Source organism: Lemur catta, chromosome 18, assembly GCF_020740605.2.
Source record: "Lemur catta isolate mLemCat1 chromosome 18, mLemCat1.pri, whole genome shotgun sequence".
Lineage (NCBI taxonomy): Eukaryota > Metazoa > Chordata > Mammalia > Primates > Lemuridae > Lemur > Lemur catta.
This window is the reverse complement of record NC_059145.1, coordinates 39,009,648-39,026,940: the sequence shown is the minus strand read 5'-3', so window position 1 is coordinate 39,026,940 and position 17,293 is coordinate 39,009,648. Positions and strand designations below refer to the sequence as shown.

Sequence of the window (17,293 nt, the reverse complement as noted above, 5' to 3'; positions counted from 1 at the left end):
ATGCTGCTCAGCACTGTGGAGCCTTTAGGTCAGTGCAGGAGGCAGACCAGGAACCACACAAGCAAACACAGAGTCACACGTGGGGCCAGAGCTCAGAAGGACTAGGAGAAAGGTGGGCATGATTGTTGGGGGCTTCTCTGATGATGGGGCATCAGGCTGTAGAGTGTTGGACTGGAGCCAGATAGGAGACAGGTGGAAAAAGGGGAGACCTGAGGGGACATGCTTGGTCTATGTGAGAACCCAGGAGCAAGCCAGGTCCAGTGTGGCTGGCATTCCATCGCTAGGACCAGAGGGTGTACAGGTCCTGCTGGGTCTGTTGGGGCCCTGCTGGAGTCTCCAGGTGTACTCTCAAGGGTTTAAGAAGGTGGAAGTAGGAAGGACAGATGTACATGTAAAAACACCCTTCTGATGGAATCTCAAGGGACCCCCCCCAGATAGCCAAAACAATATTGAAAAAGAGAACAAAGCTGAAGAACTCATACTTCTTAATTTCAAAACTCTCTACAAGGCTACATTAATCCAAACAGTGTAGTACTGGCATGAAACAGACATACAGACCAGTGGAATAGAATAGAGAACCCAGAAATAAACCCTTACGTATATGGTCACATGATTTGACAAGGGTGTCAAGCCCATACAATGGAGAAAAGGCAGTCTTTTCAACCAGTGGTGCTGGGAAAACTGGATATCCACATGCAAAAGCATGAAATTCGACCCTCACTTTATACCATGTACAAAATTAGCTGAAAATGGATCAAAGATCTAAATGTAAGAGCTAAAACTATAAAACACTTAGAAGAAAACATAGGGGAAAAGTTTTATGACATTGGATTTGACAATGATTTCTTGGATATGACACCAAAGGCACAGGCAGCAAAAAAAATAGACAAATTAGAATTAATAAAAATTTTTAAATTTTGTACATCAAAAGGTACTATCAACAGAGTAAAAAGGCAACCCACAGAAAGAGAGAAAAATTGGCAAATCATAATCTGATAAGGAAGTGATATCCAGAATATACAGAGAAGTCCTACAACTCAGCAACAAAAATCAAATAACCTGATTCAAAAATGGGCAAATGACTTGAGACATTTCTCCAAAGAAGATATACAAATGGCCAATAAGCACATGAAAAATACTCAACATCACTAATCATTAGAGAGATGCAAATTGAAACTCCAGTGAGTTACTACCTCATACCCATTAGGATGGCTATTTAAAAAAAAAAAAAAAAACAGAAAATAACAAATGTTGGCCAGGTGAGGTGGCTCACGCCTGTAATCATTGCACTCTGGGAGGCTGAGATGGTAGGATCAGTTGAGGTCAGGAGTTCAAGACCAGCCTGAGCAAGAGTGAGAGCCCATCTCTACTTAAAATAGAAAAATTAAATGGGCATGGTGGCACACATCTGTAGTCCCAGCTCCTTGGGAGGCTGAGGCAGGAGAATCACTTGAGCCCAGGAGTTTGAGGTTGCAGTGAGCTATGATCATACCACTGTACTCTGGCCCAGGATGACAGAGCAAGACCCTGTCTCCAAAGAAACAAACAAAAAACAAATGTTAGCAAGAATGTGAAGAAATTGGAACCCTTGTGCATTGTTGGTAGGAATGGGAATGTAAAATGATACAGCCACTGTGGAAAACAGTAGGATGATTTCTCAAAAAATTATAAATAGAATTACCATATGATCCAGCCATTCCACTTCTGGGTATATACCCAAAAGAATTGAAGAGATATTTATACACTCATGTTCATAGCAGCATTATTCACAATAGATATAATGTGGAAGCAACCCAACTACCCATCAACAAATGAATGGATAAGCAAAATGTGCTATATGTACACAATGGAATATTATTCAGCCTTAAAAAGGAAGGAAAATCTGATACATACTACAACATGGATGCACCTTAAGGACATCATGCTAAGTAAAATAAGCCAGTTGCAAAAAGACAAATACTGTATGATTCTATTTATATGAGGTAGTTAGAATAATCAAAATCATAGAGGCAGGAAGTAGCATAGTGATTGCCAGGAGCTGGGGGAAGAGTGGAATGGAGAGTTACTGTTTCACAGGTACAGAGTTTCAGTTTTACAAGATGGAAACAGTTCTGGAGATGGATGGTGCTGACGGTTGCACAACATTATGAATGTATTTAATACTACTGAACTGTATACTTAAAGACGGTTAAAATAGTAAACTTTGTGTTATATATATTTTACCACAACAAAAAAGTAATAAAAACTTTAAAACCCTCTGGAAATAGATGGTGGTGATGGTTTCACATTATGAATTTAATTAATACCACTGCATTATATACTTAAAATGCTTAAAATGACAAATTTCATGTTATATTTATTTTAACCTGCATGCATACTAGATGTGTGTATACTAAAACAACAACAACAACACACACACACATATACACACATACATACACCCCCCACTCCCCAGCTGCTCTGTGAATAGCCCATAGGTGGCACTGGGAGCCAGAGGGGCTGGAGAGGCTGGGGCTGGGGGAGTGGTGGTGATGGCTATGGAGAGCTGTGACAGATTCCTAGTATATTTTCGTGGCTAAACAGATAGGTTTGGGAAATGAATTGAACATGGAGGATAGGGGATGGAGTTAGAGAATTTTTCTATTTGGGCCATATCAAGTTGAAGGAGCCTGACAAATCCAAGACTCTGGCACGCAGCATACAGGTTGGGATGGAGACCTTTGTTTGAAATTCACAAATATATAGTGACATTTAAAGTGCCATAGGAAGAGATGTGGGCAGAGAGAAGAAGTACCAAGATCTGGGCTCCCCAACACTGAAAAGAACCCAGTAAAGGTGGCTGGAAAGGATAGCAGAGAAAAGCAGAAAGGCCAGCAAGGGAAGGTGTCCAGGAGAGGAGAGTGTCTTGGGTGGTGGTGGGGAGCCAACTGCTGGGAGCCCATCAGAGGAGCCCTCGATGCCTTGCTGTGGGGAGCAACATGGAAGAACCAGATGGACAACCTTTTTTCCCCCAACATCATATTATGAATATTTTCAAGCCTACAGAAAAGTTGAAAGAATTATACAAGGAACACTCACAAATCTAATCACCTGGATTTATATAATTAACCCATTACTCCTGGCTTTATCACACATCCATCCTTCTGTCCATCTGTCCCTCTATCCGTCTATCCATCCATCTTATCTTTTGTTGAAATTCAAAGTATGTTGCAGAGATCAGTATACTTCCCACTAAACACTTCAGCAAACATATCATTAACTAGAGCTCAGTATTTATTTGAGTTTTCTTTTTAGGTAAAATTTACATATAATGAAATGTACCAAGCTTAAATATTCCAGGCAGTGAGCTTTGAGTAGGTGCCAGGGGTCAGTCCCATGGGGGTTGCCGGCCATCTGCATTGACTGTGGGTGTCATTTGGTGGGAGCCTAGGAGGCAAGGGTCAAGGACTGATGGGGCCTGGAAGGCAACAGAAGCCTGGAGGGGAGAAGAGTGGGGAACCCAAGGGATGAGCCCTGAGGGTCGCTGGGATTTTAAAGAGAGGGTGAGGCTAGGGAGCATGACTTCTCCTGGGAAGAGAAACTAGGGGCCAAGAGGAGTGTGTGGAGGAGGGTAGAGGAGTTGGCTGCTCATGGACAGGGTGTATCACAGGGCACAATGGATAGGGAGGCCATCCAGAGCAGTGTGGGAGGAGTTGAGGGACATTGGGTGGTGGAGAGGCAGATGTGCCCAGGGATCAGCAAGGAGATGGGTTCTCTCCCTTTTGTGGAGCTCCAGGCCGGTGAGGCCTTCCAGCTCCAAGGAGCGATTAGGTTCAGCCTCCACTCCTCAAATCCTGGCTGCAGATGCTGAGCAGGTTCCCAAGGCCTCCCTCAGGGCTCTGACATGACAGATTGGCACAGGCCTCCCCTGTGGGCCATGCCTGGCTGGTCCAGCTCTGGGTCAAAGTGCCTCTTTCCTCTGGGACCCCATGGTGCCTGCTCCCTAAGCCTGAGGTCAGCCAGCTAACAGGTAAAGCAGACCGTTAGCAGACATGGACCGCAGTGCTGGATGGGGCAGGTGACGTGTCCATTGCTGTGGCAGTGTGAGGGCCCAGGCCAGTCCTGACTCCCTCCTCTGGTCTACCCTTCTTGTCCCGGGGTTACAGGGGGATATGTTCATCCTGTGGAGACCTGGCCAGTGACTCATAGCCCAGAAAGGCATGTAGTCACGCCAGCCAGTGGGGCCCTCCCAGGAACCTCTGCCTTTGGCATCAGCAGGGAGGGCTCCTTTATGAGCTGTTTCTGTGATGTTTCAACTTGTACCAAAATGGAAAGCATGAATGCAGCATCAGGCATGATGTCAATGCTGAGTGATCTGACACACTGAATGTCTGCTCTCCCAGGGAGGGCTGGGGCTCAGAGGCAGGCCGCTGCTCTCCACAGGAAAGAGGCTAAGTGACGTCTGCAACCCTCCTTCTTCCTTGCTGGTGGGGTTGGGGGAGGGGAGTGGGATGAGAACGTGTTACTGCTGGGGACCCTCAAAGCTTCCTGACAGCCATCGGGGTGACAGTGAAGCAGGCTCCACCCCAGGAGCAGCCTCTGGGGCCAGATATGGCAAGCAAGGCTGGATCCCACTTTCTGGGGTGGAGACAGAGGGAGATAGGTCTCAGTGTGACCAGCGTGCCTGCAGGGAAGATGTAGAAGCTCTTTCCAGAACTGCCCTCATTGCGCTCCTTGCACCAGAGTCCAGTGGAGGGAGCAGCAGGGAGTGGCCATTGCAGACAGATCATGTCTGCCCATTCAGCTTGTTGCCCATAAGGTCCCACCCTGGTCCTCAGGCCTCTGGATTCTTGATGGGCAGTGCTGCCTTAGCTGCCCTTCTTCACATTGAACAGTTTGAGTAAGAGAGCAGCTGGGAAAGACTCTCTCAGGGACGCAGTCCTCTCAGAGCCACAGAGCCCACGGGCCTTGCCTTTCCAGATCCCCAGCAGTCCCTTGGAAGAGTGAGCAGTGCCTCCCTATGAAGCCATTTGCCTGTAGCTTCTGCTTCCTCCACCTCCCAAATCACCTCTTGACCCTGCATGCCACATTGAGTCTTCTCATCCTTACTGCTACCCAAGCTCCCACTGGCCAGGGTGCATGGGCTTCCACGGAGGTCCCCGCTGGCCCTTGGAGATGGTAGGGTAGGCTTCCTTGCTGGCAAGGGTCAGCTCGATAAAGAGCCATCCACCTTAGGGTAGCCCTGGGATATCCGCCCAGTTCTACCTCTGGCTTCTGGAACATGAGGCTTGTGATTGGTAGCCTGCCCATCTCCTGGCCATGTGCCAGGTCAGGTTCATGGACAGACCCTAAGAGAGGTTTCCTGTCACAGTGGTAAAAGGCCAATCCCTCTGATTCTGGTGGGCAGCCAGCTTGGAGGGTGCCTAGGAGCCACAGGGGACCTTCAGGGCTCAGCCTCCTGACAAGGAGGCATCACAGTGTACAGGTAAGGAAGGGTATAACTGCTGCCAGTCCCAAGGCCAGGGGAGTCTGCCACAGGACCGGCCATGTTCATCCAGCCTGGGTGGGCAGGCAGACTGGGGGTGCACAGCCATCGTCTCTCTCCCTGTGCAGTGGACAGCCTCCATCCCCCTAGAATGAGAGTAGGGACTTTGGAGAAGGGAGAAAGAGGCTGAAGATGTGCCCCTCCCAGAAAACTCCTGGGGATTTATGGGGGAGGCAAAGAGAGGGAAGTCTTGCTGGGTTCAGAGAGCTCCCTCAGCCAGTGTCCTCCTTGGGAGGCCTGCATGCTGGGCCTGAGCCTGGGAGGAGCTGTGGAGGGGGGGGCACGGTGAAGGCTCCTCACCATCTGAAAGAGGCTGGATAGAAATAGCTGTGCCCATCTGGGCGATGAGTCACTGAGGGGCGTTTCAGCCTTTCTTGGAGAGGTTCTATTTTAAGTGAGATGCCTGTGACACAGCCTGTGTGACGGGGGCTGGAGAAAAGAAAGTTCTGGTAGTGAGTGCAGGAGTTTTAGCACATGCCTTTGTTCAGCCCTGTCCAGAACCCAAGGGAAGGTTACCCCAAAGCCCCAGGATAAGGATCCTCATCTCCTCAGATCCCCCTTCCCAGGAAGTCTTGCCTCAGGGCATGCTGCAGCCCACAGGTGAATGATAGAGATGGGATCTTGGGTGTGGTTTGGGTACCCACCACAGGAACTGAGTTTGTGGTTGCCAGCCTGGGCCAGAGGCTAGGCCTCCTCTTAGGGGGGTAATCCCTTCCCAGGGTTCCTCTCAGGATGAATAGAAATGGTCTGGCCTTGGGAACTCCCACTTTAATGGGAGTGAGCCCCTCCCTGCCAAGAAGGACCTTTCTAAAGGTGTCTTTAGATGAGGTCCCAGGGACTGAAACTGTGGCCTTCTCTACCCAAACAGATAAAGCTGCACTGGATCTTAAAAAGCATCTGAGTGGGTTAACAATTCCCAGCTGAAGAGATGGCTTCATACCTCAGTGCTTTGGCACAACTGTTATTAGAGTTTCTAGAGTTGGACTTGGTCTTTGGGGGTGGGGGGGCTTTGCTAGTGTTTTCAGGGGTGACTTCCAGACCCCTGACTTGGCTTGCATGAAGCTGAGTGGCCTTCGGAAGAGGTGGGGCTGCAGAAGGCACTAGGCTCCAGGCTGTGGATCAGGAACTGGGCAGAGCTGTCAGGGTGGGTCTTGCCAGCAGCAACACTTCCTTGCCAGGTAACCACAAGAACATGTCGCTGAAACATCTCAGATCTTAGTTTTCTCTACTGTGAGGACAAAATGAGAGAACGCCTATGAACATGCCCTGTGTGGTGCTTGGCACAAGGGGGTACCCACCAATGTGAAGTGTTCTCTCCTTTCTTGGATGCTGTTCTTGGATTGCTGGGGCAAGATACCTGAGCCTGGGCTCCCCAACTGGCAAGTCAGCCTGCAGCAGCAGCAGTCCAGCCCTGGGGCTTCAAGATAGAGAGCAGGGCTGGAGGCACCCTGAGGGTGAGCAAAAGGGGCCTTCTGCCCCAGGGATGAAACTGGACCTTTCTCTGGTGATAACGGGCCCACCAGGGTACATTCACAACCTCTGGCTACAACCACAGACAGGGGAACAGCCTTGGTCTCTAGCCTCGGCTCTGCTCAACGATGAGGAGGCCCAAAATCTCATGGCTTCAGCCTTGTGGGAGCTGTGCCCTGCATTACAAGTTGTCAGGATTGATCCCACAAGCAAGCCTCTCTGGGATGAGCCCTGCTCTGTGCCACACATTGTGCACACACATTGTGCCCTGAGAACACCCTGTCAACAGTGTGGTTGTGGGGACAAGAAACACCCAGTAAACAAGTTAGCATACACTGTGGGAAAGCATAAGCACTGTGAAGAACATAAACTGGGGGATTTCATAGAGTACCTGGGGGTGTTAGACTGTGGATGGGTGGAGGCCCTGGTGGGGAAGTGATACTTGATCTGAGACCTGCACCACCAGATGGGCCAAGGGGCAGAGGGAATGGTGAGTGCAAAGGCCCTGGGGCAGACGTAAGCTCAGAGAACTGCTGGGGAGAAGAGAAGGCCAGGGTGTCTGGGGTGAGACGGCCAATAGGAGATGGCAGGAAAAGTGGCCAGAGAGAGGGGTGGGCTGGGGTGGATCATGGGGCCATGGTAAAGAGTTCCCATAGTGTGATGGGGATCCATTTAGAGGGGTTTAAGCCTATAAGTGATATGCTCTGATTTACTTGTGGGCTTTTTGGAGAAAAAAATATTGGCTCGTGTAACTGGAAGTCCAAGGGTAGACAAAGCATAGCTAAATCCAGAGAATTAAATGAAGTCATCAGATATGCTCCTTTCTCCTTTTCTTGACTCCAGTTCCTACCATCTGTTGACTTCATTCCTAGTACCTCTCTGCATTTTGGGACAGAAGGCTGCTGACCACTCCAAGGCTACATCCTGCTGACTAGTAATCCAAAAGGAAAGGGAAAAAAGACCCTCTATCTGCTGTTCATTTACCTAATATCACGGAGGGCTGTAATTGGTCCCGTTTGCCAGGTCACATGCCCATCCCTGCACGGGGCTCATGACAGAGAGAAACTACATGTTTATCACATGAATATGCAGCATGCATCTTGTTTGTTCCGGAGGCATGAATTATCCCATTTTCTTTAAAAATACGTCTTCCTTAAGAAAAAAAAAAAAGAGCTTATTTCATTCTACTTAAATCAGTCACTTACATTGCATTACTTTGCAATTACTTATTTTGTGCTCAAGATTTTTCATTCTTGAGATTGCACATAGGCACTGCTCTAGGGCCTCCTGATTTACATTTTAAGAGATCACTCTGGCTGCTGTGTGAAAATGGCCTGAAGGGGGAAGCAGGGGAAGGAGAATGACCAGTTGAAGGTTATTTGGGTCATCCATCTGGGAGGATGGCAGCACAGAATGGTGAGGGGGATGTGGAGATGGCATGATGTACATAGACCTGAGGTACAGCCATTGGATGCTGGGGAACACTCTCAAGGGGGAGGACTCTCAAGGGGAGGACTCTCAGGCAGGAGCATCTAGAAGGCTGAGGGTTGATGGTTGAGGGTGGGCAGGAGAGTATGGGACTGCCTCTGCCCTCCCTTACATGCCTGGCAGCTTCTAGAGGGCAGAGGAATGCCACCTGTCCTTCACCCCTGTCCCCCGGCAGCCTAGAAACACCTGAGCAGGGCTTGATGCTCCTGCCTGTGCTAGGAGTCAGCCCTGGCTGCTATGTGGCCTACACTGGCCTGGGCCGTGAGCACCACCCACCCTGGCCTCCATGCTGACTATTTTGCTTCTCTCCTCAGGTGAAGGAGTGGCTCTGTCTGAACTGTCAGATGCAGAGGGCTCTGGGAATGGACATGACCACTGCGCCTCGCTCCAAGAGCCAACAGCAGCTGCACTCCCCAGCCCTGTCTCCTGCCCACTCCCCAGCCAAACAGCCTTTGGGGAAGCCAGAGCAAGAAAGATCTCGGGGTCCAGAGGGACCACAGCCTGGCCCCTGCCAGGCTGAGACAGCCAGGGCCACCTCAGTGCCGGGGCCTGCCCAAGCATCTGCCCCTCCAGAGGTGGGGAGGGTGTCTCCTCAGCCCCCTCTCCCCTCCAAGCCTTCCACAGCTGAGCCCAGGCCACCTGCAGGAGAGGCCCTGGCCAAAAGTGCCACTGCAGTGCCCTCTGGGCTTGGTGCTGCTGAGCAGACCCAGGAGGGCCTCACCGGTAAGCTCTTTGGCCTCGGCGCATCGCTGCTGACCCAGGCGAGCACCCTCATGTCTGTGCAGCCTGAGGCTGAACCTCAAGGCCAGCCTGCCCCCAGCAAGGGGCCACCCAAGATCGTCTTCAGTGATGCCAGCAAGGAGGCTGGCCCAAGACCCCCAGGCTCAGGGCCCGGGCCTGGGCCAGCACCTGGAGCCAAAATTGAGCCTGGAGCTAGAACAGGTCTTGGATCAGGGTCTGGAGCCCTGCCGAAAACTGGGGGAACAACTAGTCCAAAACATGGCAGAGCAGAACATCAGGCAGCATCCAAGGCTACTGCCAAGCCAAAGACCATGCCGAAGGAAAGGGCTACCTGCCCACTGTGCCAAGCCGAGCTCAACGTGGGCAGCAAGGGCCCAGCCAACTATAACACCTGCACCACCTGCAAGCTCCAGGTGTGCAACCTGTGTGGCTTCAACCCAACACCCCACCTGGTGGAGGTAAGAGAGCTAGACTAAGCACGCTCCCTTGAGCCTTGATGAGGTGCCAATGCCTAGGGTAATGGGGGGCATGGGAGCCAGAAAGGGCTGCAGAGTACTGGGTTTGCAGCAGTCACAGAGCTGCCCCTACACAGCTGATGCTGCAGAGGGGTTGTGCTTCCTTTCCTGTCCTTACTTCAGGCCCCAGTCCTTCCACTTGGAGAACTAACTGGTACAGTGGGTAGGGGTAATTGTGCCTCCTGCCTCTGACCAGTTGACTAGTGCTCTGAGGCTGATCCCAGAGGCAGCCAGGCTCAGGAGGCCCTGAGATGGCCTCCCCATTTTCAGCTACCATGAACATGGCCCTGATGAAAGAAACCAACTTCCCCTGCTCAGGTAGGGAGAACCCGAGGTCCCACCCTGCCCTTGATCTGTGACCCTCAGATTGAAGAGTTAAAGGGTATGGGACAGAGGGCTGTGCCCTGTGTCCAGGGTGGGTTGGGAGGCTTTCTCACAGTAGGGCAGGCCATGTCCCACTGCCCAGGCTGTAGTCCAGCCAGCTGGTATCCACCCTTGATCCTCCCTTCTGAGGTTATGAGTGTTGATGTCTACTTTGACAAGTAGACATTGTCAAAGCCACAGCCATTGGTTCACGTATTTTCCCCTTGCTGGGCCTGGGCTCTCCTTGGGACTATTGGTGGGGATGATCAGAGATACCCCTCTTACCTATAGGAAAGCTTGAGGGAGAGCTGGGGCCAGACTCCCTGCAGTCCCTGCTCCAGAGAAGGGCACTGGGCACTGTGCAGAGACAGGTGGAATGGAGCAGGAGGCCCAGTGTTAGGCCCTGTGTTCTCCTGAAGCTTATAGTCCAGCCTGGAAGGCTCAGAAGGGTGAAGTACTGTTCTGGACTGGCCTAGGCTTGTAGTCTGCTTCTGCTCCTCCTTCTACCCCCTTACCCACTCTCCACTGCCCAAGTCCACCCATGTGAACCCCACATGGCAGCCTTGGGCATAGCTGTGTCTCCTTCCTTAGAGTGCCCTCAGGGTGTGTGATTAGCTCATCTTGACAGATGGATGTGTTTCCCAGCTTGCTCATATCAGGAGACATTCAAACCAAGGCCCCTGCCTCTTGCACACAGACAGCTACCTGAGCCCTTTGGGCTCTTGGGCTGGGCCATGCATTGCTGATGGTGGGCCAGGTGTGTGTGGAGTACAAACCACCACTGGCCAGGATGGGACAAGAGAGGAGAGCATGGTGTTGCCATGGTCTCTGTGGCACCTTGTTCTGACTTCCCTTGGGCCGGGCCTCCACAGGAGCTCCTATGGGGGCCCTGTGTGACTAGGAAGACTGCTTTGGCAACCAAAGGCCATGCTTTCCAATGTGCAGGGAGGGGCAGCTCTGAGTAAGACAGGTGACCTCCTCACTTGACACCCACATGGTCCTTCAGGCCCCACACTGCCACCTCTCCAACCTCTAGATCCAGTGGCTCACTGGAGGACAGTTTGCCTGGCTAGCTGGGTTGGGGGATGCACCAAGGGGTCACCAGAGGACCAGGGATAAGTCACCATAGGACCAGGAAACACCAGCTGGCTGCTTTGCCCGGAGATCTCTAGCCATAAGCTCACTGCCAGTCTAGTGGGGCACTCTGACACTGAGGGACTGTGAGCCCCATTGGACTCCTGAGTTGGCCTGGGCTGGGAGGACTCTTGTCTCCAAGAGGCCTCCCAGCCCACATTTCCTCATTAAGCAGAATGTGCATAGAGGGAAGGAACAAACTGTCTCTATCCAGGAGCATAAACATTCCTGACAGCTCCTTTTGGCAGCCCCTGGGCCAGGCCACAGGAAGTGCTGATTTGACCCAAACAGCAGTGTTTCAGTCACATGCTGACTGTAGATGGGACATCTGGATTCTTATCTAGGTCTCTCATTAGCTGCTTGGTTCTGGCTTTCCTGGACCCCAGAACTTCTGTCTCTCCATAGCCAGTGTTTCCCTTTCCCCAACCCTACCCCCATGTCTTGCTGTCTCTATGTCCTCCCTCACTGCCACCTCCTTGGCCAGGACTACCCTTGTCTCTGCAGGGTCTGATAGGTACCATGGTCCAGAAAGCAAAGCTGATGAACATCCTGGTCCTATCTCCTCCCCAACCCAGGCCCTCTGCTTCCCTGCCTGCAGCTCCTGACAGCACCCAGTGGGTGGCAAGCCTCTCTAACCTCTTTCTTCTCATGGCTCTACCTGCCAATGCTACTGTCCCCAGAGTGCCCAGGGCTGCTCTAAGGAAAGTGTGGACAGGCAGCCATGATGCCCCTTCCCCTGGTTCCTACACCACACCACCATCCACCACCAGAGATGCAGGCCAGCAGCCCAGGGTCATCCTTAACTCCTCTCTCCCCTCTGCCTCCACCCATGGACCAAGCCCTGCCAGCTCTGCCTCCCCACTGTCACAAGAATTTGGCCTCTGCTGTCCCTCCCACAGCCACAGCCTTAGTCCTCTCTTCCTTGTCCTCCATTACCCACACAGTGACCAAAACCTTCTTGAGGCTTCACCTGCCTTGGGTCTTGCAAGGGGCTCGTGGGGGGGGAGGGGCTGGTGCTTGATGTGGTCCGCATCCTTCCCCGCAGCATTGCTTTTCTTCAATGAGACCCCTAACCAGGCCATGGCTGTCTTTGATCTCACCTCAGCAAATGATCACTTGGTGTTCTGAGCAATGTCGTGCTTCCCTGTGACCTACTTTGTGTGTTCTTGGTTAGAGGCTTCTGATTTTTCAGGTGCCTCAGACACCCTGCCTTGGGAGTGAGGTGGCAGGGCCAGTAGGTCCTTCTCCAAGTCCTAAGGGTAGGTCCGCTGTGGCTGTGTCTCCCCACACCTTACTTGGCCAAGGCTAGCCTGCCGGGCTCAGCATGACTGTGCTGTGTCTGTATACAGTGTGAGGCTGGGGACCAGTATCTGCACGCAGGCTGGGGGCCTGAGGGAGGGAGGGACCCACTCACAGTTCCCCCCAGGCCTATTAGACTTCCTGGGGCGCCACCTGAGGCCAGAGCCAACCGTCTGGGCCAACAGGTTAGGAATTTTCCCCAATAGGTTGGAAATTTTCCTCAACATCTCTAAGCTGTAAAAATCTTTTTCCATCTTTCTGGATAGGGGGTCCAGAGCATACAATAGAGGAGGCAGTAAAATTGGATCCCTTTTCCATTTGAAACTTCCTCTGAAAGAAATAACCATAGTGCTATTTAATGAGTCATTTCATAATTAAGAGTTGTTGATTCCAATTTTTTTAACCTATTTATATTTTTGAAGGATAATAGTACCCTCTGGCTTAATTTTTAATTGACTTTTAGTTCAAAATAGTTTGTGAAGAAATTAGTGGAATTGGAATTGTTACAGTAACATTACCAGTTTCTTATAATTGCCAACATTGTAGCTGTGCCTTTGAGAAGTCGAGGCTCCCTGGGCAAAGGGCCTGGCACATGGATATGTGAGGCTGGACTTGGCTTATCAGGGCAGGAGCCACGGCAGGGGCATCAGACGACATGTTAGCAGCTACCTCTGCTCCCGACCTGCCTCAGGCTGCCTCTGGGGGTAGTGATCTCAGGGAGCCCTGTCACCTCCCATGTACCCCCTCTTAGGTTTCTGTGAGAACCAGGTGAGAACGCTGTAGCTCAGATGCTTATGCAAGGCCTGACACGCTCAGCTCTCGAGCCAGGAACAAGGGTGTCCTACAGGAGAGTCTCTGTGTGAGGAAGGAAGAGTCTCTACAAGCCACTGACTGTCTGGGTGTGAATGGACCCTGTGACTAGTGCAAGCTCTTGGTGTCATAAGGGATGCGCCACAGGAAATGAACACATTTTGTGCTGGGGCATGAAGGGAGCACGGCTCAGCCACAAGGGCACATACTGGGGACACTAGGCAGGATTCCTTCAATGGGAGGCAGAGGCCCAGAAAGGAGGAGCTTAGGCACAGCCAGGGATAGGGTGGGGTAGGGTCACAGAGTCAGGAGAGGAACAGCAACACCAATGATGGCCACATCTGTGGGCCAGTGTCCAAGTCTTGGGCCCTTTATCTCCAGGCATCCTTTTCTCTGGAGTTCTCATTCACTGGCCCCTGGTCTGGCAGTCAGAGCCAAGGGTGTGTAGGGCCAGGTAGCTGGCCATAGGGTATCAATTGGAATGGTATCACCATAACCAGACTGGCTCACAGGCCAGTTCCACAAATGAAGAGACTGTGTGGACTGCAGGCTCATTCAGACAATGACAGTTAAGAGAGAATGCCCAGCACCTAGCTCAGCCCCATTAGGCTGCCCTGGCCACCCACAAGGCACACTGGCCAGTGGTCCCAGAAGGCAGCAGGTCTCACGTGCCTGTAGGGCACCCCACCGAACCTTTCAGTTTACTCACTTCCCCTTCCTCACCCTAAATAGCGATACCCTGAACCACCACACTCCATCTGATGGCATGCACACCTGCGTCTTCCACCTTTAGGTAATGATTGTCCTTGGGGGATTTGTACCTTCCTGCCCTAGAAAGGAACTGGCCACAGGGAGGCGAGGCAGAAGTGGTCATCAGAGCCTTCCATTGTCCATCCCCTGCCTACTTGCCAAAGAGGCCCGGCAGAGGGGCAAGCAGGCAGCACTTCCCCTAGCATGGGGCCTGGTTTGGGCTGGGTGAGGCAGAGTATGACAGAGAATGTGCACGTCAGTGAATAAATGAGAGAGTAAACACTGAAGTGAGGGAATGAATGAATGAACAAGAGAGTGTAAGAACAAAGGAATGAAAGATCAGGGGTGGAAGTCCCCAGGGGACGAGGTTGGGGGAGGTGAGAATAGAGTGAATAAAAGAATTGGGACCCCAGCAACTGTGTCCCACCCCAGAGGGGTTGCGAAGGGCCTCCAGCAGCCAGGCCAACTGTTTATTTTTAGCTCTTGCTTCACTTGCCTCCTCTGCCTGCCCTCCCTTTCTCACTGCCTACCATAGCAAAGCCAGGAGCAAGAGGGCCTGCCAGGCGACCTGCAGCCTGGCAGCCTCCATGAATAAGCATGTGAAGGAACAAAGCCCCAAGGAGAATGTGACCACAGGTAACACGCTCTGCTGAGGACTGGGCCTGTGGGCTCAGGTAAGCAGGCCTCTCCAGGGGCTGGCTGTGAGCGCTTGGCATTGGGTCTGCCTCCTCCATCAGACCACCCTTCCAAGGTGCCTTTGCTTCATTTAGACTGTTGCTTCTGGGATGAGGTCTGTAGGCTAGAGGTGGGGTCAGGGGGTTGCCAAGCCACCAAGGTGAGCCAGGACCGATGACCAAACTTTGAGAGGCCTAAACTGGGATGGATATGCACAGCGCCCCAGAGTGGAGTCAGGGCATCATTGCCTCAGGCCAGCCTGCTGTCTGGGCCTAGATCCTAACACCATGAACCCTAACCCCCCTAGGACTGGGGCTGGGGCTATTTGCTCATTTCCAGAATGCTTTCTTGGCCTCTGCTTACAACCCTGCCATCTCTCCAAGGTCTTTTTGCCATCTCACAGTCTTCCCTTACATAGGGGGATTTTCGTTGCGTCCCCTGGTGATGCTGGGGGCATGTGGGCTAGGATTTCTGGATCAGGCCCTATGTTCTCCCATGCCCTGTCCATCTAGGGCTTGGTCTCAACCTGTCCAGTGTTCTCCCCAGGCACCTCTCGGAGTAGCCCCTGCCAAGCCAAGTGAGCCTAAGGCCCAGCCAGTGGCCAGTACTTGTTGCCTCATAGAGGTCTATGTGGAGGACACATGAGCATCAGGTAAGGTTCAAGGGAATCAGAAGTGGTCCTTGGGCTGGGCCCTGCAGGGAACAGGATGAGTACATGTAGGGCTGCTTTTTTTTTTTGAGACAGAGTCTCACTCTGTTGCCTAGGCGAGAGTGCCGTGGCATCAGCCTAGCTCACAGCAACCTCAAACTCGTAGGCTCAAGCAATCCTCCTGCCTCAGCCTCCTGAGTAGCTGGGACTACAGGCATGTGCCACCATGCCCAGCTAATTTTTTCTGTATATATTTTTAGTTGTCCATATAATTTCTTTCTATTTTTAGTAGAGACAGGGTCTCGCTGTTGCTCAGGCTGGTCTCGAACTCCTGAGCTCAAACGATCCACCCACCTCAGCCTCCCAGAGTGCTAGGATTACAAGTGTGAGCCACCGCGCCCAGCCATGTAGGACTTCTTAAAGGTACCCTCCACAGCGGGGCTGCACTGCCCCATCTGTCTGCCTGGGACCTGTGCATGGGGTTGGGCCTCAGGGAAGAGCAGGAGCTCCAGTCACAGGGAAGCAGTCTCAAGACACTGAGAAACAAGCTTGTGGAGCAGGCCTATCTCCCAGCACACACCAAGGTCCTGCCACCTGCCCAGCCTGGCCTCTGTTGAGGCCTGGGGCAGAGATGTGGAGCATGGCTCTGTGGGCAGAAAATGAGAATCATTGACATATCGTTTGCCATGTTGGCCTGAGGATGCCGGGCTGAGGACAGGCACTCTGGGGATACCAGATTTCCAAGGCTCTGCAGGTGGGCTAGGGTCTACCTTGGGCCCAGAGGCAATGCAATGAGTGAGGTGAGGGTGCTAAGGCTGTTAGCCCACCTGGGGCTACCAAGGGTTACCTCCTTTTCATGTCCCCTGGCTCTGTGATCTTGTGATTCTTATAATGGCCCATCCCAGTGGCAGAGCTGCTAGTGGGAACCTGTGTGTCTGGGCACCCAGGATGAATAGCAGCAGGAAGGAAGTTGTGCCAGGGCTCTGCACCCATGGGTTGAGAGCAGGCACAGGTTATCAGTGGGACCCTGCTCTGGCCTGCACTGTAACCCTCATTCTGAACCCTACTACGTGGGCTAGGGCAGGGCCTCAAATCCTGCCAAGGAGGAGGACTGACTCTGGAGGAGGCTCCTGGGAGACATGCCCCCATCAGCCTCAGATCTACTGCAGGAATCACCACTCAGGGCTCAAGGTACCCAAACCCCACCCCTGCATAAGCAGCTAGGGCTGGGGGACTTGGACTTGGCTTCTGGTGTTCTGGGGCTTCACCATTGATACTGTGTCATACTTGTAATGACCTGTTTGGGGCTGTGGGCTCCAGGAGGGCTGCATATCAGTCTCTGTCTGTCAATTTGTCTGTCTGTCTTAGTCATAACTGTGTCTTAGGCACCATCCCTGGGCCTGAAACAGAGTGCACGACCCTGAGAGTGGTGGACTGATTGATGGTCGAGAATTTGATTGCAGCCCAACTCTGGAAGGAGCAGGGCCCCTGGCCCAAGGGCCACCACACACAGTCCCCATCAGAGTAATAGTCCAGAGCCCTGGGGGCAGGAAAAGGCCTTAGAAAAGGTGACCTGGGCTGGGGGTGTGGAGCAGGAAGGACTGCTTGGCCCCTATCCCCTCCCCAGGCAGGGCTTCTCCCAGACAGCCTCGCCTGGCCCTAGCATCTGCACCCTGCCCAACCCAGCCCTTGGGGAAAGATGTGGGGAAGGATGGAGTCAGACCTGAGAGCTAGGCAGCAGGGGAAGGGTGGTGCATCAGGAAGCCCTCCGTGTCTGGATGCCATCCTGTTCTGTGGGGGGCTCTCGACTACTGGACTCCACACCAGCCCACTAGGGGCTGTTCGCTTCCTGAGGTGGAGACCTCAGCTTCCCCT

The 17,293-nt window shown here is 52.4% G+C and overlaps 1 protein-coding gene across 1 annotated transcript in view; it reads left to right on the top strand.

The window, feature by feature from the left end:
- Positions 1-17,293, top strand: part of BSN (bassoon presynaptic cytomatrix protein) — a 44,350-nt gene that overhangs the window by 5,469 nt on the left and 21,588 nt on the right. Inside the window, exon 2 of the mRNA XM_045530230.1 lies at positions 8,797-9,681. Within this exon, the coding sequence (XP_045386186.1) occupies positions 8,827-9,681 (855 nt within the window). The 5' untranslated portion in view covers positions 8,797-8,826. The remainder of the gene's footprint in view (positions 1-8,796; positions 9,682-17,293) is intronic.